The sequence below is a fragment of the Amblyomma mixtum genome, chromosome 5 (assembly GCF_055824585.1).
Source record: "Amblyomma mixtum isolate Tamu chromosome 5, ASM5582458v1, whole genome shotgun sequence".
Lineage (NCBI taxonomy): Eukaryota > Metazoa > Arthropoda > Arachnida > Ixodida > Ixodidae > Amblyomma > Amblyomma mixtum.
The window spans coordinates 109,614,606-109,640,652 of record NC_143016.1 but is presented as its reverse complement, the minus strand read 5'-3'; the positions used below and the strand labels follow the sequence as shown (position 1 = coordinate 109,640,652).

At 48.5% G+C, this 26,047-nt stretch overlaps 1 protein-coding gene and 1 long non-coding RNA gene across 2 annotated transcripts; one reads left to right on the top strand and one right to left on the bottom strand.

The window, feature by feature from the left end:
* Positions 1-5,482: 5,482 nt before the first annotated feature.
* Positions 5,483-7,911, bottom strand: LOC149343349 (mid1-interacting protein 1A). Its single transcript, XM_089545872.1, has one exon. It carries the CDS (start codon positions 7,612-7,614, stop codon positions 6,856-6,858), a length of 759 nt encoding a protein of 252 aa, XP_089401998.1. The 5' UTR covers positions 7,615-7,911; the 3' UTR covers positions 5,483-6,855.
* Positions 7,912-8,027: 116 nt separating this feature from the next.
* Positions 8,028-22,132, top strand: LOC149343348 (uncharacterized). Its single transcript, XR_016283117.1, has 3 exons — positions 8,028-8,264; positions 16,146-16,176; positions 21,366-22,132. It is a non-coding gene; the product is annotated as an uncharacterized LOC149343348 (long non-coding RNA).
* The last annotated feature ends 3,915 nt before the right edge of the window (positions 22,133-26,047 follow it).

Below are 26,047 nucleotides of genomic sequence, written 5' to 3'. Positions count from 1 at the left end.
CGCACCTTCATTTGTATGGCCTCTCAGATTTTCGTTTCAAAATTGTGACACAACCGTTCGTCGTACAGAGTTCCAGGTGGTGTCATACGCTCGCACGCGTGTGTGTGTGTTCATACATCCCGCAACCGGAAACGGTGCAGACGTGGAGCGCACTGCTACGGCGCGCCATTTCGTCCCTGGATTCCATTGTGGCCGGTTGTGTGTGTAATCGTGCAGTGAACAGTGAACCAGCAACGCATTCCCAAACGTACGCAGTCTTGTCTCTGCCGAAGTTTTTTTTACATGCAGTTTTTCTTTTTTTTTTTAGGCCGTGAAATATACGACAATGCGTTCAGTGTCGGTGGACTGTACGGCATACATTATGTTCGTACTAGTATAGACGATAAGTTGCCTATTATTAACTAATTAACTTTTTTTAATTTGGTTTTATGGTATAATGTTATACTGCGGAATGGGAGGTGTTCAGCATCGCAGTCGAGCCCGTGGAGTATTTTTCAAAATTATTAATCAACATCGTGGTTCGATATAACAAACGTAGAATTACGCCCGCAAAACGACTCGATACCAAAACAGACGCGCCGCTGGCGTCGGAAGTGGCAAAGCTCCAATTCAAGCCGGGGACTCCCGGTCACAAAAAAGGGCGCCCGTCTTCTAAAATATCAGACCCGCGCCTGACTCGCAGCGTTCCTCGTTATAATATATGAGGTGCCCCTTACTGGCCCACCTGACACGGCGATGCAAACGCATGCTATACCATAGGGCTTATGCTGCGTTCCTAGTGACATTAAAGACATTCTTAATAACTAAAGGGAAAGCTGGCAGCCCTGTATACTCCATCCACCAAGGACGCCCGCGGCATGCCGGGAAGATGGAGGCTGCGGAATGACATCTGATGACTTCCTGACTGTGTTACGGGTTGGATTTGTTGGTTGTTCAATTTCGCTTTCGGTAATGTTTTGTGAGCTTTGTGGCGGTGTAGTTAAGCAGTCACAAACTCAGTTCATTCGAGACCCAGAGCATACGAAGACGCTTGGCTCGAAGTGAGCTGAGCACAGTGACCATGCTCGCTAGGCCTGAACCCCGTTTGCCTCATCTCTCGGAGCCATTTACGCAGCAATCTGGGTTTGCTCAACTGGAATCTGTGTTGCCTGTGCAACAGATCACCATCACTGGCGATTTCATTCGAGCACTGCGCCATTTCTTTTCAACAAGGTATTTATTATAGTTTTGCAATTTTTCATGAATATGAACTATGTACAGCGGCAAATCAACACGATGCATAATTACATGACACACCTCAGCACAACATCCCGCGCTCTCAACTACCAGTCTCTCGCGCTAGGTCTGGGTATCGGCGGCTGCATCGACTTCCATTCAGACGGCGCGAACAGATCACCTTCGTTGGCCATTGCAGTATGGTAGTACGCCATCGCCGCAGCCGAACACACCGCGTGCATTCTTTCGCATTCACAGCACGTGAGTACTCTAAAAGCCCTTCGTAATTTTTGCAATGTAAGCATATTTTATTACAGGACATACTGACTGAAAAACAACGTTTCCTCGCAATCATTCTTTTTTTAATGTGTATTTCTGCAATCATAGTTAGGTTTTAGGGCTAACATTACCCAAGCCAAGTACGTTACCGCCGTTTCACTATAGTGCCTAGAAATAGTTTTACCGGCATTCCCATGGTCGACGAAGTACCCTTTTAAGAAACTCGCATAGACGGTTGCGCCACCTACTTTTCCCGCCGGGTGCTGGTCGGCCCGGCGTATACGGCCAAGTAACGCAACCCGTCCCCCTGGGCTGGTTTCGGTATCGGCTAGTTTTGAGCGCATAATTCAAGGTTCGATATCTCGAGCCACAATCGACTTAGAAATTTTTAAAAGCTGTGTTCGACCGCTTATGATGCTGAATGCATCCGATTGAGTCATATGATATTGCGCCCTAACACCAAAAATAAAAAGGAAGTAATATTTAAGTCTTTTGACTACATACCTACATACTACCTGTAACAGGTCAAGGCAGGCTAATAGGTGGCTGAGAAGGGAGTGCATATTGCAGAGAGATTTTTGAAGCCTACTGCATAAAAAAAAAAAGATGATGACCATTGCATAAGCATCACTTCAGTATCCTTATCCAAGAAAGAATTCAACTACGTAGACGCTAACTTCTGCCACGCGCGCCCACGTGTCTGTATAATGTGATGGTGTCTGCTGTTTATCAGGTGTCATTACGAATCTTATATAAATGTGGTTTTCCTTGTAATAAACCTTAGTTGAAGTTCCTCGTTTTGTCCTGTGCTTTCCTCTCTTCGTCCCTCGTCGTTTTACGCGGTTGCAATATGCACTCCAGTGTCATTCCCTACATACTACCGGGGACATCATGTCCCCCCCCCCCCCCCCCCGTATACCGCAAAATTAACATGCACACGGCGCGTTGTCGTGTCATTTACGACTTTTTAAAGACAAATCTGCAGACTAAAAATAAATAAGCCCGACAAAGGTCTATGGAAACCTAATTTTAGACGCACGTTTTGTTCTTTCAAAATATGGGTTACACGTTATAAAACATGGGTCACCGCGTGGTATTCGCCTACGGCCGCTAGATAATTTCTTCTCTTACGCTGTTTCGGTTCCACCAAAAATGGCTGCGACGCGTAGTTGGTCTTTAAGTTACGCGAGGCATGAAAAAAAAAAACTGCATTATACACGTTGATACTTAGTTTTATTTCACTACAACACTTAAACTAGCCTGCTGTACGTACATAAAAAAAAATCGCAGCCGTTGTCCAACAGTTCTTTCGCTATGACCTTTCTCCTTACTCTCTGCCACGAGTCTCTGTGCCTTCAGAAACATAACGTCTTATGGCTGCCGACACGTTTTGCAGACACAAAATCGTCGACATAGCCAAGTAATGCTTTCGCACTGAAAGCTGATTTCGTTTACTGTTACGATGGTCAGCGGAGTAATGTAGGAGACAGCCGACTATGACCCATTGTTAGCAAGTGCCTTCTTTTTGCTGTATGTACTATAGATGCGTAAAACAACTCAGACCGCGAGTTTGGCCAGTATATGAGGGTCGCTTTATTTTCTGTCTGTTTTTGTCTTCAGAAACGAACAATGCTTCCGAACCGGAGCACTTAGAACGAAGTGCTTCAGAACCGGAGATAATAATCTGCCATGGTTGGATATAAAATCAACAACAACAAAAAAAATGTAGAGCGAAGGCTTCATTGCAATAAAAATGAACCACGCCAGTAATCGCCAGAAAGCAAAGAGGACGCCAAGGACGCCCTCCTTCAACAACGTCGTCGTGCAACTTGCCGTGACATTAGCGTTTTATTCTGGCGTTAGCAACTTTGTACACTACGTTGATGTTCAGGAAAGGAAAGGCGCATAACTGGCCCCCCTGGGTCAATGGACACCTCAATCACGCTTTCAGGTACAAGGTGGTGTCCACCTGCAGAAAACTACTTTCTTACCACTTATGCGGGAGAACAATCCGTTACTCTCGCTCATATCGCCTCCCACAGCTGTGACCACCTGGCGAAATACTTGCGGAGACCTCGTCTTTGAGAACCAGGCATTGATGCAGCAGGTCGAGCATATGTCCATCTATTTCTCCGTCCACAAAGCTTCTTCCATGACAATCAAGAACTGTTAGTGGAGCGTTGTCTGCAAGTTGTCTGCAACTAACAACAAGTTGTCTGTAATTGTACATACATGTCTTGCTCGAATTCTTTGCCTCAGTCTATCGCAAAGCTGAAACAGCTGATGAGCTGCGCTCAAATTTCGCATTAAGAAGTAACGTAACCGTAGGCATTTCTTTTTTTTTTTTTTTTGAGAAACTTTTCAAACTTTTCAAAGTCGCCCTTATCGTTATGGCACAAAGACCCCCCCTTTGGGGGTGCTTGCTTCTCGGCACCCGCCGGAGCAAACGGGGAAGATCACTGCTCGCCTGGACGGCAGCCTCAAAAGCCGCGAAGCTGGGCTCCAGCAGTCATGGAAGCCAGTTCGATTTGACGGCGTGGCCGGGGCGACAGGCGAACCTGCCTCGATTAGCGAGGCACCCACAATAATAGAGGAGGAGGGCGAAGGGAAGATAGACGCTCGCCTGAGCATTCCTGCATTCCACCGCAGGCACGCGCCGAGAGATAGCCAGGGACATAGCAGCCGCAAGGAAACGTCAAAACGCCGTTGAGGTGGGGGGACGCCAAGTAACAATGGCTCCACCGCGCCAGTAGCCAAGCTAGTCAAACCGCACACTTCTACGAAAGGGAAACGGACGACCACACTGAAAAGAGCACGCGGTACACACACTTACAAAGCCTTTAGCAGAGTGGATGGAGCTCAGCCCCCTCCCTCTTTTACAACACCAAGTACATAAAAAAAAAAGTTAATGGAAACAAAGCATGAGCGGAAAACGCAACGCTGCATGCGAAAACACGATGCTCTTTAGTGTAGATCATTAGGTGTTGGGTGTCTGTGTGTCAAGGTCAACCGGCGAGCTAGTGGCCTCTGCAGAATGCTGGGGCCGAGGCGGAACGCGAAGATGCGTCCTCAGAGCGGATCCTCCTCGCGTGAACACCGCGCTGCCGCGTTCTGACAGCATTTGTTACGGCTGTCTAGTCTTCGAAAACGACGACTGCACCCAACGGGTTCAAGGCTTCGGACGACGCTCCCGAGTGTCAACGCTCTCCCAACATGCACTTTGTTTTTGTTTTTTGTTCTTTCGAGCTATAAACAAACAGCCGCTCATTGGCGTGGTTCGACGTAACTTCGGTAGGGGAAAAAAAAGCGCCGATTTCAAGAGAGCGGCATCTCGACCTAATGAGACTCGAGCCAAGTCCGTGCACGCGCACTCAAAGTGGGCCACGACATTGACGCAACCGTTCTAGGAAACGAGGCCACGCGGCGGTGCATAGTTTTAGTTACGGCGGCCACACAGGCGTTCCTGCAGAGCCGGGGAAACCGTTAGAGGCTGTTTGAATTTGCCCGCCCCTGGTTTCGCTGTGACGAATGCGCACGGGCCACTGATACATTGGCTGCCGCCGTCTCCAGAAGAGGCAAGCAACCTCTTTTTCGTAACACGGCCTCTTTATCAGCCAACAAAAGACGGGCCACGCAGGCAGGCAGGCTGCGTGCCGCGGGTACTTCCGTTTGCACTCGGCACGTTCAAAAAGCAACCTCGCTTCTAATTCTGGAGCCGCCTCGGCCGCCGTCACCGGCAGCGAGGAAAAGTAAGACACAGCAGACGAGGCTTTTTTTTTTCAGCAATATAGCTCTCCTTTTAATTGTTTCTATCAAAAGAACAACAAAAATCCATCACTCTTTCTCTCTTGCCATTTTACACGCGTAACAAATAATACATTTCGTACCTAACAGAGCAGCCGAGAAAGAAACAACGTTCAAAACGCGCGCTGACTGTTAAAAACTCTGAACATGCTCCATTTTTCTCCTCCACACAAGAAAAAACACGTTATAATTCTAAATTTGTTTTGCTTTATTTAGTCGAAACCTTCACGTCGTTCACACAAGCCAAGATGTAGTAATATTTACATATGTACACACGCACTCACGCAAACACACGCTTAGCTCCGCAACACACAATCCCCGAGAAGCTAGCTCGCGTCGCTACACCTCCGAACGAACGACCGCTGTTGTCACAAAAAAAGAAAACAGCAACGAAAAAAAAAAAACACTGGTCGTGAGTATTCTCTCATACAACAAATAGCGACGAAAGCAGCAGCTTGGAATGTTGCGCGATTTTGGTTACATGAATCGAACCTCTCCTGCGCCAGTTACAGTAGAAAAGCCTTATCACGAGGAACCGAAAAAAAAAAAAAAACACTGCGTGAATTTGCGGTTAAATGCAGTTTGACTGGCAAGACTTCGGAAAAGCAAAGGCGCTTCGTGCAAATCTAAATTTGGAAGCGGCCGCATAGTCGTCACTTGCTGTTAGCTAACTGTTACGATCGGTCGCTCAATAGGCTTGCCTTCAAGCTACCTCTACTCCCAGTACATATATATATATATATAGACATATATATATAAAAAAAGATACTGACGAGGAAAAAAAAAAGCGCGTGACAAGAAACAAGCTTAGGGCGAACTGGCCGCCGAAAAGCGCGAGGCGCCGCGAAATAAGTTAACACACTACTACTGGCCCACATACGGGACCTCCCGCAGCCATTTTTGCGGAGTCTTGCCAGGTTCACCCGGAAAACGAGAACTTCCCGCTACGCATTCTACGTGCTCCTTATTCCGAGCGCCGCAAATAAAGAGACGACCCGCCATATCGTGATGGGGGGATTTTGCTCCGTGCAACCCTGGGGCGGACTGAGAGGCAAGACTTTGGGAGAGGGATGGCTGGGCGCTTTGCAACGGAGATAACGCTTGGGTAACCTGACAGACATACCAGCCGCAGTAAGGAAGGGCTGTAAGGAAGAAGAAAAAAAAACTTTTCGCTGGGACGGAGGGGCCGAATGATACTTGGCAAGAAACAGATCACAGAACGAGGCTGCCGGAATCCCTGTGCGTGCTGCTCGAGCCGACGGGCGCGGACCGGGGCGTAAAACCGAAACTGGCACGTGCAGAGAACTGCCGCGTCGGATCATCCACGTGTCATGGCCAAAACGAACAAACGAAAGTTTCTTTTTTCACTTGTGATTTAGATGCCCTTGTTGCTGGGTTGCGCGGGGCGGCGGGGGGGAAGAATTTTCTTGCTTGCAGGCGGCGGCTCTTGGGGCGTTGTTCGGCGGGAGTCGAGAAGCGAGCACACTGTACATCGTTCGGAGTGACACGGTATATCCCGTTGTGGCCTGGGGTCCGACGCACACCACCACGTTGGAATCAGAGCGCCGACGCGTCCACTTCCTCCTGATACCTGCACGCCAGGTAGTCGGCCGAGTCGGCGAGCTGGTGCAGGATGGCGTGCAGTCCCTGCAGGTGATGCCTGAAGGCGGCGGCCAGGTGCAGGCTCTGCTCCAGCCCGTCGCGGTCCGTGACCACGCTGTCCACGTCGGAGTCTGTGTCGGACGTGGACCCCGTCGAGCCGAGGCTGTCATCCGAGGGCTGCCGCGTGTGCTTCGGCGGCGGCCGAAGCAGGGCTCCGGTCAGCGGCACGACGGCCGAGGTGGCGGCCGCGCTGGGGCCCCACAACAGCTCGTTCTTGACGTCGTTGAGCATGTTGTAGAAGGAGTAGAGGTCCGTCTGCGACAGGTTGGCCGGCGGCGCCCGGCCAGACTTGTCGGTGAGGTCCATGTCGCGCAGCCTCGAAGGCACCAGCACCGTGGCATCCATGTTGTTCACCGACTTCACGAACCGATCCATGGCGCTGAGGATGCTCTGCTGAGAACAGGTGAACGAATCCTCATTGCGGCTGGTGCGCCGAGAAGCGCTGGAGCCAGGGCCCCGATGGTTTGCGTCCAGCCGATACATCTGTAGGTTGTCGAGGGCAGACACCGGTCCGCTCACCGTAGGCACCCGCTTCAGTTGGCCGGGAGCCGAGTCCTGTGGGAGAGACTGCCCCGCGTAAGACTGTCGCCGCGACTTTTGACTCGCTCCAATGGCGGAAAGTCGCCTGGGGCTCAGACTGTTTGCACTCTCCATTCGAGAGGAGGTAGGACTTCTTCTCTCGGGGGGCAGATACACGCAGCGTATACGTCTCGATTGACCACTTTTTTTATGCCCCCACGCCAGCCGCGACCGGAAAATGCACCCCCCACCCGACCGACGCAGACGGGCCAGCCCCACTCACCCAGTCGAGGGGGGAGCGCTGCGCGTTGCTGACGTCGGCGGGCCTGCCCAGCGCTTCGACTCGCTCGCAGGGCTCGTTAGCAGTCGCGGGCCGCTCTTGAGGTCGGTTGCGAGAGGGACGATGACGGCAGCGGGAAACACGGCGCCGGCAGCTCCGTTCGGCAGCCCCGAAGGTCTGTCGCTCTTCCCTCAGCCAAACTCAGTGAGAGCGCGCCACTTCCGCCGCGATGTCGCCCCACTATCAGGTGATGAGCGCGCCTCGCCATTGGCCGCCTGATCTGCTCATGGGTGCCGCCTCGTCACGTGACCTGGCTTGTACACGTGCTAGCCGGTGCGGTCGCGGCGTGCATCGCTGCCGCTGCTCCTCTGATGGGCAGCTTTCGTTACAGTTGTGTTCGCGCGAATGGCTTCTGAGGCGCTCATTACGAACATCGAGCGCATCTGAAGAGACGTGGAAAGGGAAGGCGATGTTTTTTCCTGGGAAAAGTACAGCTGCAATTCAAGTATGACGGCGCTTGTAACCCGATCGGTAGCTTCGTAGCGCGTCCTGCTAATTAGCGGCTCTCCTCGCAGTATTGCTTTAAAAGAAGACTTCTGGCGCTTGAAGTGGATAAATTATATTTTTTTTCTTCCGATTTCGATGTCTGTGAGACATATCGGGCATAGATAGGATAAGAAAAACTTAAGACAAGCAAAGCGCAACGGCTTCTCCAGGGCTAGTATCGCCATCTATGTTGGCGCCACAAAACTATTCGCTTCGCATTCAGTGTGGCCAGAGATGTATGTGCAGCGGCGCGTCAAGTTTCGAGACTATGACAGCCTATTAACTCTAATGTTGCGAGCACAGTGGCCGGCCCCAAGTACTTTCGCGCATCATTTTTGTTTCACTGTAGCCTGGTCTTGACGTGCATGAAGGTGTTGCCATTTAACTAACGACGCGTCGTGCCCAACTCCGCAGCAAAGCTTTTCGGCGCGAGGCAGCAGAGGCGCGGTTGGCCGAGTGGCGCGCTAGTTTGAAATTTGAAATGGCGGTTATTACCTGGTGAACTGCTACGTCTGTGCTCATTGTTCAAAACGCTGTTCCTGCGTCAGTATTTTTGCTAACGCTAAGGGTGGGTCGGAACGCATTTGGCAGGATCTCTCAGATCATGAATGACAGTTTACCACAAGAGGAAAGTTCATAACTGTGTCTTACCGGTACTCACCTATGGGGAAGACACGTGGAGGCTTAACGAAAACGGTTTAACTTAAATTGAGGACTGTGCAGCGAGTTATGGAGAGTATGAGAGGCGTGACGATAACAGACAGGAAGAGAGCATAGCAGGTCAGGGAACAAAGGCGAGTTGCTGACAACCTAGTCGACATCAGGAAGAAATGGGCTTGGACAGGACATGCAACTCAAAGGCAAGAAACCGATGGAAAGGATTTCAAGAGAAGGCAAGCGTAGCAGGGGGCGTCAGAAAGTTAGGTGGCCTGGTGAGATTAAGAAGTGTTTTCTATTTTTCATGCCGGGAAATCTGACTGTACCTCATGAACCGCGCGCTGTCCGCAAAGTATGGTGCCAGAGTTTTCGACCGACAATCAGTGTAAATGGTGGCGAAAGCTCCCTCTTTTCGGTTCCTAGTTCGCAGCCAAGAAACCTTAGACAAGCGGCGCGTCTGTGGCGTTCAAATAACATATTTCGCTTCCTTATTAAAAAACGAAGTAGTACTGACCACCTCGAAGCCACGTAGAAAGACGAGTATATTTCTAACTTGTGCCTTGATTTCCTTTCTTTGCCTTTTCAGGTGTGTCCTTTTTATCTCTTATGGTAGTGTGCTTGAAGTACTTAAATGTAAACCCAGATCAACACGCATATGCAGAACCGATACGCTTTATTGAATCATTAAATAAATGGTTCTACAGTGTTTAGAGAGAGCTAATAAGATACATTTAAAAAGTGCCCTACTCGCACCGCTTATGTCGCAACGGACTAGGCGCTTATACAGTAAGAATGAGTGTAAATGTGTGTCCGTTATGATGATGATGATGCCCGACATCAATCAAGTACTAGCAGCGAAAATTCTGCCCATTCGTTGAATTAATGCAGAATGTATTTTTTTTTCGCGTCAAATATTTTTTAGGAGTATGTCGCAGGCTGCCACCTTTCACTGTCTCATATGTTCATATATATTTGTCGGATTTGTGCTTTAGATGTGGAAAAACCTCTGACATTCAGACAGGCAGCATTTTGACCGTTCGGCGTGTTGTATAACCCCACAACCGTTACAAGGCCGTCGATGGTTGTTGTCGGCAATGTTAATATGTTGACACGATGTTAACTTTCACAAATGACTTTGGGAAAGCAAAATCGGGACCAAGAAAGAAAGCAGACGGTATATAAAAGTCCGTCTGCTTCGCACTAAAAGCACGTACGACGTCTTCTTTCTAAAGCGTACCTATAAGTAGTTTTTTTTTTACCTACTTCGTTGTTTCCTTCTCCTTTCTTCCTGAGCTACTACTTCACTTTCAGTTTCTGTATTCCGCGTCTCCCTATGACCGTCATAATGCCTCTGCACGCTTGCGCAACCCTTGACGTCAAGGCGGACGCCCGGCTTCTGCACATTTGAAAAATTCATGACTTTCTTATGTTGTATTTCCCGAGGGCACGACCAAAACGGCAGGCTTTGAACGTCAACAGCTAACAAGGCTTTCGTGATTAGTTTCACGAACCGAAAAAAGAACAGGCACCGATAAAAAAAAATAATAAATGCTGACACATCGACGTGTTATTGCCAAAGTCTGTTCATCGTTTCTTCTTTTCACAATTCAGCGATGAGACGTTGGCTGCGTGATTGAGACTCCTGTGACGTCGAAAACGCACGCAAAATTTCATGCAGGGCGCAAAGCAGCGCATTATATTTTTATTTGAAAATACTGTGGACCATATTGGACCATGCAAGAGGGGCATCAGTGAAAAAAAAAGGAAACTCGCGAATAACAAGCATATGCACATGCAAAATGAAACTGAAAAAAGCGGAAAAGAAGCAAGGAAGAAATATGGTGACGAGCCATATAAAATTAGCAACGCAATAGTACCTCCATTACCTTGACAACTCCATTTCCTATACAAAAACACGCAAGGGCGAAGAATGCCATTCGCTGACGGTTTGGGGGAAATACTGTATTTAAAAGCATTCGTTCTCGCGAAGATGGGATCCCGGGAGTGAAGATGTGCCTGTGTCCGTTCTCTGTGGTATAGTGCGGCTTTAAACAGTCCGGCAAGTTTAACATAAACTTTCCAGATAGACAGCTGTTCAAAAAAGCCAGTCGGCCGAATTTTTTTCCAAGAGATTTGTCGGCGAAGGAAAGTCTACATCATGCTGTTGCATTAGCAGTATATGAGATGGAAAGTCTATATCATGTTTTGATGAGATTCACTGGTCACTGATCATGGTCAAACAAAAATAAAAATGACGTTTCGGGAGCGCTACGGCTCCCTTGTTCACAATGAGCAACCGGCTCGTCGTCCCGGGCTTTTTGTAGCGGTTAGTATCATTTTCAGGTATGCCGTCGAACCCTTGACTACATCTATATCATGTTGTTGCATTAGCAAGGGCGGTGAATCATTTATTTTGTACATACTAAAAATGTACCGTGCAGCTTTTCCTTAGCTGTACGAATACTGTACAGTCGTAGAGCATTACGTTTCCACCTGGACACTAATTTCTTTTTGTACTTGATAAAAAACATACAGTGATGTACGAATACTGTGTCGTACAGCATTGCGTTCCTTCCTAGTCCCTGCAGCTACAAGGGTACACTGTTTCGTTCCTGTATGCTACAGTCGCGGAGCGTATCCTTCTGACTCCATGGAAGCCAGCGGCCCTGAAGAGAGGCACAGTCAAGGCCAACGGACTGCGATCCAATTCCGCCGGCGCCGCGAGCAGCCGCCGAGGAAGCTGCTGGGGGGGGGGAGATAAAAGACTGTCAGTTGTGCAAGGGTAGACGACGGCACGCATCAGCTGCTAGTCAAGCCCGCGCGCGAAGGCAGAAGATTCGAAACATTAAAAAAAAAATGTATAAGGCGGCGAAAAAAAAATCCCGGACAGGGGTCATAACGTAGACAGGAAGGTAAAGAAAAACTGGTCCGAAAGCATCGAAATGCAAAAAAAAAAAAGGTTTTCTGCGGCGTTAGTACGCAGAGAGGAGAGAATATATGTCAAGTTTATGCACTGTAACACGTGCTCGAATTAATTTTCTCTTTCTTACCAAACGTGTTCGTGGTACGATATGACTATCTTTTTTTTTTTTCAGTCTTTGTCTTGCCCTGCGCCGCCTGATTTAAATTTTATCGCAACGCAGTCCACGTAAATCTCGTTATATGTATGTAATAGAATTTGATGTATAGGCACGAATAATTAAAGACCTGTATAGTACACGTACGGCCTACACATAGCCTTGATTACTTCGACTACGTTATTTCGTTCGTCGTAACTCAATTTATTTAAATCCAATAGATTCAGAAGCGGCGCATATCCAAGTTACCTCCCGCTAGATTCGCGAATTACTGAAATATATAACGCCGCCTCAAGAGATCCAGAACCATGCTCGAAAGAATACGCCTCAGTGCCAGACCTCAACGTCAACCGCGGCTCGGCCGGAACCCCGCGCTCGGACGGAAGGGGTAAAAAAGAAATCACGCCCGCTGTCTCGTCTCCGTTTATCACCAGCACGGCGAGCCGTTAAGGACGTGGAGAGAAGGGAAGACGGTTGCACATAACGGGTTGCTGCAGGCGTCGTACGCGCAATCACGAAAGAAAAGAGAAGCGGCGGCAGCAGACACGCGCCGCGCACGCATAAGTGAGCGGCGATGCATCGCGACACGCTGCAGCGGCCCCCAGTGGACGGCCCTATCGCCTCACGGGCCGCGCAGCCAATCGCGGCTCGAGCGAGCATCGCGCGCGAGAACTCGCGCGATCGCACCGGCGGCGGCGGCAGCTGCCAGCTCTTCTCGTACGGCGCCCTTTACGCTGCAGTTCGCTCGGGGGGTCGGGCAGTGTTCCAGCTCGTGGCGAGAGCGCAGAACGAAATCTGCGGCTGGAAGCGCTAGGGCGAGGTTAGATCGTCTCGTAGGCTGATCTGTCGTAACCTGCTTTAACGTCGTACGCCATATTAGAGATCACTGGGCGAGAGAGGGGTCTTTGTCCTGCAGAAGACGTAATCTACCTGATGAAGGTGGTGATGCAGTTCGCTTGGTGTTTCACTGGAAACAAGGTCACTCTGTAGTCTCAAATATTGTTTGTAGACCTCTACAAGACCTATATGATTTGGGTCACGATGATAATGATGATATGGGATCGCAGACACGTACAAGCGCAAAAAAAAAAAAAAAAACACGGACAGAGAAAGAGACTCGGACAACACTAGCGAGAAAGAGACTTGGACAACACGAGCGCTTCTGTTGTCCAAGTCTCTTTCTCGCTAGTGTTTTTATTTTTTTATTTTGCGCTTGTACGTGTCTGTTATGCACCAACTAGCCCAAAGGTCTGTGCTTTTGATATGGGATCGCTTAGTTTTTAGTCCAGAAAAGTCAGTTTGCAGCCCCAAAGATCTCTGCAGGCATTCATAAAATCGACGTCTTCTTCAGAAAAAAAAAAAGAAAAAAGGCCTCTCTCGCCCGCTGTCTCCATTCAGCCCTGTACTGCTCAGTCAGCGGCAGCTAAAAGCCGCGGTAACTTTGGCGTTGGATCTCATCCTTGGATCTCAGCTACACACCTTTTCCTACCTTCGAGTCCACCCTGTTACCATATAGGAGACCACTGGTTGTCTGTGCTCGTTACACGCCCTGTCCACGTTCATTTCCTCTTGATTTCAGCTATAGGGTGCCATTAACTCCATTCGGTTCGCTAATCCACGCTCTTCTCTTTATATCTCTCAATCTTACCATTTTCCGTACCACTGCCTCTTCGCACTTCATTTCTGCCTTTTTCGTTAGCCTCCGAGATTTGTCCCCGTATTGCGAGCACCACCATGCGTGCAACTGTTCAATGATTTTCTCTTGAAGGATATAAGCAAACTGCTGTTCATGAAACGAGAGTATGTATCGGATACATTCCGACCGATTCTTAGTTTTCTCATATTTTGTGTCCCAAGGTTCGGAGGAGCGGTGCTCACTATTTGGGCCAGATTGATGTACTCCCTAAAGTACATCAAATTACGTCGCTATACCACAGAGCTTTTGCCTTCCTTAATTTTTAGCGTTACTTCGATTTTCTTCGTATTAATGCACTTAGCAATGGGCATGCATTCAATTAAATACAACTTTTTGCCACGTTAGAGCAGCACACGAAGTTTACCATGTCTAATATTTCGAATTCCGAGGTCTCAACTTCAGAAGAAATTTGTTCTACGTAGAAGCGAGTCTTCGGGAAAGAAGTCAGCTTCATGTCCTTAGCAACGCCAAAGGTCAATCAATGCCTTCTCGGTCAGTCAGGGCTTTCTTGCATTTTGAAAAAAAAATTATCCCAAAGGTTTTTCACTTTTTTTGAGTCAAGCAAAGCATTGCTGGCTGGGTCGATGCAAGCCCCTTTTGAACCCTAGCATGGAAAACATGTATCATTCCTTACCATCACTTTTCGGCGATTATAAATCAATTGATTCTGAGTTATTTACTTGTTCTACTATACCTAGAGCCATGTTTGCAGATCGAGAAAGATGATTTCACTTATCCTGGCGTTCGTTTTTCTGACCAAGGTGTTTTATTTTGTTATGCACTGATCAATTGTTTTGATTTGTTTATGCCGGTATTTTCCACTGCAGTTGTTCAAACGCAGCTTAATACGAGGAGCTGCGGACTCGTCAAGCCGCCTACTGGCAGATATTTTTCCACTGCTCTCTATCTGTAGTGGACATTGCGGAAATAAGGAATTGATATCAAAGCCGGCCCAAGGTCAATTGAATCGAACACAGCAGCAAAGAGACCTGGGCGGTCTGGACAGCCAAACTCAAAATTAGGCTTTAACTTAGCGGCAGCGTACGGCTCCCGTAGTAAAATTCACTTCTCATACGGGGGCACTACAGTATGTCGCACTCCGTACGCTTTGTTCCGCCATTCGAGGACAAAGGAAAGACGAAAACCGGCTGTTCTAGTTTTAGACTGCCCAGTTAGTCTGCGCAAAGTCGGCCCTTTGAGTCGATAAATACGAGTACCTGTTTCAACACGCTCATAAGATGCTGTACAGTCTCACTTAGTTACACTATTCATCGGTAGATCATAACCATTTCAAGATGACGCGTCGTCCTCGGCGTCTTCGTCAGTTTGTCTGCTGCCGTTAGAAATAATAACAGTAGAAAATAACAGAAGGCTTTCGTGGTGGCATTCTTGCTCACGTTAGTCGTGTCCGTGAATTCGAAACTATACAAGCTCGCACTAAGAGCGCTTCGACTTAGGGAAGCGATCTTTCGGTATCTACATGTGGCTGAATAATTACGTAAAAGGCGCTCGATCAAACTGACAGAAAACGGACAGTGTTACGCCCGTTCATTCAAATAACTTGCACTTATGCGCTCTAGCTTGTGACTCTTGCATCTGGCAAACTTCTAGCCAGTTTTTGTCGCCTAACCTGAGAGGTTAAGGTTGTTGCAGGCGACAGCTGGGATTAGCCTTGCGGGTTCTGCAGGAAACTGCTACACCGTATAGCGACACTTAAATGTCAAATAAGGTACACTATATACTTGGGACCTGGCTGATCAACATCGCTATACACACAATCACCCATAATAGTCAGTAATCAACTCCTTCTGTCACCATTTGGAGTTCAGACCCGAGTCCTGCAGGAGCTTTAAAAGAAGGCATGAAGCCTCTTTCTACATGACTGTTTTCCGCACGGGTAGACAATGTCCTGAAGGGAACTGTGATCCATGGGCTCCTGTATTCTTGAGAGAAGCGAACAACACACACCTTTCCGCGTTGTGCAGTGGACAGCACATGAAAGAGTGTCCTCAATCACCGCACACAATACATGTGGAACTCAGCGAAGACGATGCCATATACTCCTCTTACACATCCACGAGCAAAGCCCTAGCGAATGCGGTGTAGTAATGTGGCCTGGAATCTTTTTAGTCCCTTGGTCACACATGGCTTGTTGGGAGAACTTTACAGGGTATTGCAATGGCCGAGCTCCGCTCTCTGAAGAGTCTCTTGGCATTTTGAGGGACTTTTCTTGATGGATTACCTGACAGCGCTTCATGGGCGAGACTGACCGGCAATCGTAACTCAAAGTTGAAATCGGGTTAAACGTACTGTGTACATCAACAGATTATCTGTTTCTTCACTTTTCAACGAGCGGCATATATCTTCGTACCAGGCATGTAGCTCGGGTTCTTTTTTTTTTTTTTTTCAGGGAGGGGCCCAAGGTACCAGGGGGAACGGAGGTGAGGGTCTTGGAGTTTGAACAGTGCAGTTACAGAATACGATTCGATGCTGTCCCCGTCTCCTATATTCTGTTCGCCTATTTTGTATGATTCTTTATTTCCTCCCGCATTTTGATAGCTCTCGACGCACTGCTACGCAGCTGTGCTATTCAAAATACATTTATGCACGTTACGTAAAAGAAAGGAAATTCACCCGTCTTCGCGGAGCGCTCCTATAGCGAGGCGAGAGAGAAAAGAATTAGCATAATTAATTATGCGCAATTGCAACAGCGCGGTCTCTGACGCTAACGCTGCCGACGCAATTACACCTCCGCGACTCGCCATCCTGCCATTGGTTCGAGAGAGCGTGGAATCCCCGCTGATCGGAGCCGTAACGGTTTAACGGACGTGCCACGGAGGTGATTAAAAGCGTGAAAGCAGAAACGGTTAGAAAAAAAAAAAGAAAGAAAACGTAATGGCGATGAAGAAACAGAAGCACGACCAAAGTTCCCTGAACGAAACCTACCCCCCCCCCCCCCCCCACCCCCCCCTGGGAAAAAGAAAAGAAAAACCCCTGCGCACACACTTTCGACAGAAGTGTGGGGTGGTCGTTGGCATCCGATGCTCGCGTTTCCCATTATTTACGGTGACGACAAAAGCAAGCGTAGCAGCGCCACACCACAGCAGGCAACTCTCCAAGACGCTCCCAAGCGTACGCATTCCAGCAATAAGTATATACCCAGAAACGCGCACCTCTACCGATTACCCCCTCAGTCTTTTTTCCCCGGGACTCTCGCCCGTTCATTTCTGTACGCATGCTACCCCCACAGCGCCGGCCGCATAATAGCAACCCCCCCAGCAAGCGATGACGTCACGCAAACACTAATGGCGTCAGCCATGACGTCGACGCTGGTGGTGGCCACTCCGAGGAAGACCGGTCGGCGACGGTGATCGGGGGTCTTCGCGGACACCATCGTTCCACAAAAAAAACATGCATAGATCGAACGCGTCGTTGGATCCATACAGCGAATGTTGCGTCTTAGAGAATAGGTTACGTAAACGCCAGACGTTCCACGTCACTGCGCGACTCTGCAACCTTGAAAAACCAGCGCGCAGATTGCGCATAACGCGCGGAAAATAGAATAAAAAGGTGTAAAGGAAAAAAAAAAAGCGACGTGGCGTGAGCTGAAAGAAGAAACTGCGCCGCGCCCTCATTAAACTTTTGTTTGTGAGCACCCAGGAGCATTCCTTGGGCGCCCCAGAAACGCAAATGCCTTATCTCCGCACCACAGCATGCGTTGGAGATACAAACTGCCTGCGCCCGAAAGCGCTTTAAAGAAATAATTCCCACAACTGATGTTGGAGTCCTTTAAATTTATTTGCGCTGAATGAGATCAAACGCTTTACCCGCACGGTTGCACTCGTAGTGCACTTGCCTACGGGGCAACGCCAGAATTGACACAGCAGACCTATCCCTGTGGTAACAGTCTTTCGTTATCACACTAGCGTGGCTTTGCTATGAGCACTATAAAGGCAGGTGGCCATCGAGGCTATAAGGAGGCCCGGAATAAAATATCCAAGGAACTGGAGTCGTCTATGCATGCGTCTTGAAGCGTTATTAATTTTACTCCGCAAATGCCTGATCCTCGATGAAGCGCAGATGGTGACAGGTCACGCTTCTGACTCGGCTTTTGTAGCTGGAAACTAAATATAAGCCAGAATAGTCAATCTGACTTACTCATCTAGACTCAGGCATATGTCTATCATTCTCTTTTTTTTTCTTCCATTCTTTGCTCCTGTAGTCGTACTGCATGCAAATTGCAATGAATGTTTCAAAATGTGTAGGTAAATTGTGTCGGTGGTGGTTTTTATTTGATATCAGTCGATCTAAACAACATAGGACGTTCGCTTTTCACGGCATATAGTCATTCACGCTTCTGGCGTACATCCAGAAGAAACATCCATATAGGGCGTTTCACTTAAGGCTGTCAGTAATTGTTAAAAATTGGTTTTCTTGAGTTACAGAAGACCGCTTTTTTCGACATAGCATTGTCAGCGGTGCAGTGCATCAGGATACACCTAAGAAGTGAAGCTACCATCTGGTCAACTGATACTGAATAGTTAACTTTTTAACTATTACTAACAGACTTGTAGCTCTTATTTACTAAGAGACTTGTAGCTCTCCACAAGATTCGAAAATGCCATTTTCGTCGCCACTGACAACACCGCAAGGAATTTCAGGACTAACCATGCACCAACTGACCCAACAAGCTACGCTTCTTCAATTTCAGGACCATCGGTTATCTTGCCTTCGCATTACATACGCCCTGCCAGCCGCCGCGGTGGCTCAGTGGCTATGGTGCTCGGCTGCTGGCCCGAAAGACGCGGGTTGGATCCCGGCCGCGGCGGTCGAATTTCGATGGAGGCGAAATTCTAGAGGCCCGTGTGCTGTGCGATGTCAGTGCACGTTAAAGAACCCCAGATGGTCGAAATTTCCGGAGCCGTTCACTATGGCGTCTCTTATAGCCTGAGTCGCTTCGGGACGTTAAACCCCATACCAAACCAAACCACATATGCCCTGCCCCAAGCCTATTTCTTCGTCTTGATTTCGACTAGTATGTCATTAACCCGCGTTTGTTCCCTCACCCACTCCCACTCACGCATGTATAAAACATGTAAGCTCACGCGTGAGCCTAAGATTCACTCCAAGTTTTTTCGTCATAGTTTATCATTACTGCAGCCTGTGCGATTAACTCGGTGCACATATTCTGCCATTATACTTTGTAAAATTTATCATTGCTTCCAGAAGATCATTTAGTATTTTGGTCGGCGCCGTTTTATTTCTTAGTCATGTAGCTTCCTCACCCGGCGGGCTTCCGTCAAACTCTTAATTTCAAGCCAAACATAAAGCGCTGGAATTATGAGTGAATCACAAACAAGCACCGAACCTGTGCACACCCGATAAGCAGAGCTCCGGGGAAACATGCGGAAACTCAAGGAACGGTCAACGAGCTCTAGAAAAGAGCACAGCTGTGAGCCCTACTTCACCTCCGACCTGTTCCTATAGTACATCTCTTTTTTGTGTATCAACACTGTAACACAGACGACCAGAAGCAATTGGACATCGTTCGGTAGCTCTGCACATCTTTAACACTTGGTATGCATGGTGCGGTCAGCCCGATTAATCAGAAGGGGATCGGGGATTCGGTGCCTACTTCCACGGGCATTTGCGCTGCCGCGACCCTTTCGACGTGGCCGCTTTTTTGTATACTCATACATCGCACGCATCCAGGTTGCGAGCGGGGTCGCTGTTATTCTCAGCATTCAATGCCCCGGCGATGACTGCACGACTATAAGTGGAATGCACCGTGACACCTGCACCCCTACTCACCGAAGTTAGCACGAATTCTTGTTTTTCAGCCAGGATCGTGAGTAAACTATGTATTCCGTTTGCGCACCGTCTATGCCCGTATACATGAGGGAGACAGGACTGTGGAGAGTCCGTGCTGAAAATAAATCACGCTTAAGCGGACATTTAAGTGTTTTCACTCTTTCGTCATAGTGAGAAAGTATACTTGATGACGGCAGCGGCATGAATTACGACCAAGGGCAAAAGCCGCAAGAAGGAACAAACATCATCGAGATGCACTGCACTCTGTGGTCATGTGCCAGCAGCCACCGCTAGAGAGTCTTGTCTTCTGGGAACAATCCAGGTCAAGAGCGGTAAGAAGAAAACAAAGTGCAGACAGGATCATTCGGGGCAACACTTTACTGCGACCTTGAGCGGGTCCTTTCAGCTTCAGGGAACTTCGTGTGCGCAGTGGCTGTAGGCCGCACCCCCGATCAACCGAATTGGCGAACTCGTTGGTGACCACCCAGTTCCTCGGCCGTGGCCCAACTTTTGCCCTAACTTGCACGGCGCCGTCAAAGAAAATAGCAGTTGTAGTTCCAGGCAACCGCTCCACAGATGTCGTGAATGAAATTACTTTTGCTTGAGAGAAATACTAGAATCTGGTGACCGTTGGAAGCCATGGAGACCTTCGATTTAAAAGAAATAAATTTATTTTTAAGAAATGCACCCAAAAAGGTAGTTTAACAAAACATGCAGTGGGGAAAGATGGCGCATAGGTATTGAAAGAAATAATCGCGCAAAACAGACTTTTTCGCACTTTTCGTGTGCTTTTTTTTTTGTTTTTCGCTATTGTTTCTTCCAAAAGCACCCAAAAAACGAAGCAGAATGTTAAGATTTCAAATTTTCGTTTCATGAATGTCGTAGATGCCCGACAATTGCGGGAATAAAAACACCCGAAAGCGAAGCAGAATGTTAAAATTTCAAATTTTCGTTTCATGAATGTCGTAGCTGCCCGACGAACAACGAAAAGTTTACAAAACTACTCCTGCTTCAGCGTTAAAGAAAAAGGATAAAATTGATATCTTCTATTACGAACCCTGTACGCCTGTACATTTATTTACTTCGGCGGTTGCGGGACATCTACCGAAGTCTTACATACAAAATCATTCAAAACTGAAAACTTATCTTTAGAGAACAATTTCGCTCACTTTAAACGATCTAATGCGCCAAGACACAACGCTGTCCTTTGGTCGTGTCTGAAACTATACAGAACTGCAGAGTTGTATAGCGAAGAGGTTTCGAAATTCTACGATTTCCCATCTTCTTTTCTTTACTCAGTCGAACTGGAAACGTGCTCGAGTTGTCTTGAAAACATAAAAAAAATAAACTGCATATGCCTCCCTCTTCTGACATATATTCAGAAGTGGGCAAACAGAGCGCTGCTCAAGTGAGACATTTGCATTCACTCGCTGCCTGTTTTTTTCTCCAAACTGGATTTTTACACAAGATGGTGAGAAAGCGACAAAATTACACAAGAAAAACGTAAAATTGCCGTGCGTACAGGAAGAACAAGCAGGCGAGCTGGAAATCAAGAGATCGAATCATATATTGTGACGTACAGAAAGCAGGAAATGCGTTCCGTAAGTGAAAGTAGGGGACGATAAAACAACTTGGCCGCTGCCATCTCCGCCCCCCCCCCCCCCCCCTCCCCCGCTCTTTTTTAGATGCCCTACACATTATCCCGCTCTCGAAGCAATCAGCCATAAGCATCCGACTCCAACCAACCCGGCATACGATGCCACCACTGACTCAGGTCGGTAAAACCATAAAGCTGCATATCTTGAACGATCTCATGCAGGGAGGGACGGACGGAATCTCCGGCTCGCCACCTCACTCACGCCGTGCATGTTGACTCCGAGGAAGCAGTGGCGTGTAGTACGTATGCTGCGCACACGTCCATGTGCGTCAGTGGCCGCCACAGCATGGAATGTCCTTCCTTCCTTGCCTGGGCCTTGACTCCGCAACGGTCAGGCGCGGTCAACGCGCCGCCGTGTGTTGCAGCCTGTTCTCAACGCAAACGGGCATGCACTTTTCACTTGGCAGGAGCTGTATCTAATTTTTTTTTTGCCTTTCATTATTCAAGCAGGGCCATCGCACAATAAATTCTGTTTTTCCCACTTCCTAACAAGTCGTATTTACATCACTATACGTATGTCTGCGCCCGAAAAAAGAGTTCTAGAGGAGTGGACTTCATAGTCAGCCAACATATACGGTGAGGGATTTTTTCTTTCGTTTTCTTTTTTGCATTTATTTGAGAAGCAGTGAATGTAGCGAGGTCAGCTCGCGTGCAGGACCACATCACCATCTTCATGAGCGAGCAGGCTAAGTTCAACGCCGTATACAAAGGCCTTTCTTTACCTCGCGATCACAGCGGCCCTTCTTATCCCAGCAAGCTTAAGCTCATCACGTCCCTTGAGCATCTGCCGCCTCCGACGAAGCCCTGGGATGCGGTAAGGTTGCGTAAACACAGTATGTCAACCATCACTTAAAATGATGCTTCGCTTTTTAATATATCACAAAAACCGCTTAGACAACAAGCCCGAATTTCAACGTTTTCAACGCTTAGACAGGGTGAGCTAGTAGGCTATACTGTGTTCATGGTTTATGAGTGTTTAACGTTCCAAAGCAAGTAACGCCGTAGTGAAGGGCTCCGGAAATTTCGACCACGTGGGGTTCTTGAACGTGCACTGACATTGCACAGCACACGGGCCGCTAGAATTTCGCTTCCATCAAAATTCGACCGCCGCGGCCGAGGCCGAACACGCGTCCTTCGGGTCAGCAGCCGAGCGCCATAACCACTGTGTTCAATCAGCATGAGGTGGGTTGAAATAACCTTTTTCCCAGATATTTCTCCCCAGAGAAGACGAGCACCGAAACAGGGGAAGGGTCGCGTCCCCGGCGGCACTGTGAATAGAAACCCGTACCTCCCGCACTTGGGCAAACTAGCGCTTGCACTGCAAGGGGCCGTGAAACGAGTGTTCTCTGGTCGCTTGCATTTCACAGTTACCAGGGCCGTCGTTTGCGATGCTGCGAATGTTTTTTTTTTTTTTTCATTTTCTAGTGTTTCGCCCTTCGCGCATGTCAGCCTGCAAGAATTCTGCCGTTTCGTACGCATGCTGTTGAAAAAAACTGCAACACTCCTGCACCCTCCTTCTCTTTTCCACACCTCGCTCGCCGCTAATCGACTTGCATTAGGAAAGCGTAAACTAATTCCCTATTTTGTGAGCCCCACAGCCACCTCATAGTGGGGCACCCGGCTGGCCTCGCTATCAGGTGTGTGGCGCCTACCTCCTTGACGGTACACGCATATATTGGAGCTGTCCACGCGTCACTCACTCACTGCGCTACCACCAAAACAAAGTCCAACACCCGCGTATACCCTGTTCACAGCAGAGCTAGGCTGCTCCCCTGCTCCACAGTAAACGCAACACTGGTAGCTTCTGGTGGCCCACATCGTCCACATATTTTGTAACCACCAAACCGCGCCGAGCTGCAGCCTCAACACAACAAGCTTGAAAGACCGACATGGACCTGGGTCACGAAATAGTTCTTTTTTTTCTCGAGTCGCTGGGCTTGCGCCTTTAATGCGTTAGCATAAGAACCCTCATCCTGGAAAAATCCGTCCGTCCGTCTGAAGCCTCGGTTTACATATGCGGCAAAATGGAAAGAGAAAAATCTCCACTTCCACTTTCAGGGGAAGGAGGGATAGGAAAAATGCGAGAGGGAAGACGAAGAGAGAGTGGGGGGCGACGAGAGAGTACTATACTGTGCCGCATCAGTCGCATTGATCTAACAATTGGTTTTTGAGGCGCAGTAGCTGTCTCACTAATCTCGGTGGACACCCGAACCACGCCGTAAGGGAAGGGATAAAGGAGGGAGTGAGAGAAGAAAGGAAGATGTGCCGTCTATAATAGTTTACTGCGCTAGAACTAAAACCCCCTATCTCAGATTTCGCCCACGTTACGCTGTCCGAAGCCTCCCTCTTTGAGATTGCTTAGGAAGAACAATCTAGCTCTCACAAGCCCGGCCGGTGGCAGCATCTGCCACGTATCAGGGCAGTGGCGCATCGCTTAACCACTGCACCATTGCGACTGCGCCAGAAATGGTATGAGTACTCCCGGCGATCGATGAATGTAAATTAGAGAACGACGAATTCCACATATATGGGCATTAACGCTATCACGCCGTACCCTTAAAGCGGAGCTTAAGTCCGATTTCGCCAATCTTTGTCTGCAGCTTGTTTGACCTTGAAAACTGTGCCTCGAACCAAAACCCAAATGAAAGCCTAAGTGCTGACGCAACTAATTCGCACTTGGCCTAACCTTACGTTAAATCGACCGTCATTTTTTTTTGTTTTTTTTTTGTTTCCCGGCGTCACGGTATGCGCAAAACATGACTGCCAGTATTTATTTTTGCGATAAAAGCAGCATCGTAGTTTGTGACGTGTTCAACGACCGCTGTTGCTTTCTGTTTTGATGGGGACACAACAAATGCCCACGTGGTCATTAAGGGTTAGCATACAGCCTGACCTGATCAAGATGCCACGGCCCCACCCGTTCCCTCAGTATTGTTACAACAAAGCATAATTAGACGCCAAAATTGATTCGCTGCGTCGGTTCTCTCTGTATATGAGGGTGCCACGAACAGTGAGGGCCCTGCACTTGCTACCGGTAAGCTCAACCTACCAATTATCCCCTCCGGCGGCTGAACAGATCTACCAGTTCTCGCTTGCCTTGCATGCAACAAGAAACGTATTTCATTGCTGGAACATAATAAAATGGCGACAAAAATAAATTTGCTTAATGCCCGCCATGACTGAATGCTTAACTAGCGAGTTAACCACGGATACTGACAAGGCTCCACACGACACTGATTACAGAAGCACAGAATCTGATGGAAGTCTCTACACTTGGGAACTTCATGTGCTTTCCCTGCGTGACAGGAAAGTCACTTTACGCTACACAGTCTACTAGCGGCACCTGGTATGAGCAAGGCGCACAACACGCCTTATCTTGGCGGTCGTACTTGAAAAGATATTCCGATTTCCTAACGTCGGGCGCTTGCCTATGGTTGTGAAAACAGCCAATATATACATGAAATCATCAAATTCAACATCGTAGAGACGTGTGCTGCCCAAACTGCGAGATTCTGTGTGTCCTTTATTGAGCTCAAGGAATTTAGTTTGCTATAACTGAGTCTCTATCCTAAGCGAAACAGGGGACAGGGAACAACAATCGGCATTAAACTTAGAGCACTTCGGATTTAATTAACTTGTAAGATTAGCACTATTCAACGTTACATAAGCATCGTGCGCAGAACAAACTACAAAAAACTAACACTAACCGGACTCGTGGTGAATGACGTCAAGGCACGTTATTATTCGTTACAGCCTGCGTCGTCATGGTGCTGATGAAGCATTACCCAGCGTGCGCAGACCGTTCCTGCGAGAAAGACGGATCGTGCTCCATGCATATAACGATGTCCTGAAAAGCTGCGCCCACATGAACAAGCAGAACAGCGCCTACGTTTCAGCCTGGAGTACCCGTTTTCCACACTACACAGCTGTATTGCAGCGAAGTAGGTTTCGGTCTGGTGTGCCCATTTTCCACATGACGCTGCTGTGCTGCAGCGAAGGCAACCTTGCTGACGGCTGCTTAGCCGCAGCGACGTGTCCAAGCCAAGAGAAATCTCGCAACAATTCCGAAACCATCACTCCCTGCTGTACACGGCATTCTCGTGCGAGGGCAAGCGCCTCTGATGCGGCTAAATAATATGGGTACACCAGCCGAATAACTTCGCTTTGCCCCACTGCTCCGCACAGTAAACGTATATATGACGTTCAAGGCGGAATAGGAGTTACGATGCTGGAAAAAAATAGAAGCTGAATAATAAACGAGTACTGTTAAGTTTGGGGACCTTAACCTGCAAGAAATCCCACGCGCCGTGTTGCTGGTGTGAAGACAATCGAGTCAACATAGGCCGGACTACTCGGCGTCGACTGTTGATACGCGGTGGCTACTACAGTAGTTTCCCCTTTGTTTACGGTAAATGAAGCCGCATTCCTCACATCGTAGAGGGGAAACCATACGGCGAGGCGATGCAACCCGCGAGAGCGCCAGGCTGGTCGCGCTGGTGGGTATAATAAACAACCGAGGAGGCATCCAATCACTGCTGCGCGATGCATGCTGTGCAGGACGCCAGTACCTCAAAACGTCCCATAATTCCCTCGACAGTTGATCCGTTCCCACGGCGTTCCCGCTCGAAGATAAGACTTTTCACACAGCGTGATTGGCACCGCTACCGCTTACTGCGCACCGCCTATGCAGACGCGCAGATCCCCTGAGGGCGCTAGCTGCGCGCACACCTGCCGCGTCCGGACCAATCAGCGCGTGCGCACTGGCGGCGCGCGGTACGCCGTAGTGCTGGCGAATCAGGCTATGCTAAATGTATCTATTGGAAGTTGTTTCAGTGACGCTATAG

Bases quoted from the DNA above. Each gene is read 5' to 3' on its own strand.
- LOC149343349 (XM_089545872.1), bottom strand. From the start codon at position 7,614: ATGGAGAGTGCAAACAGTCTGAGCCCCAGGCGACTTTCCGCCATTGGA.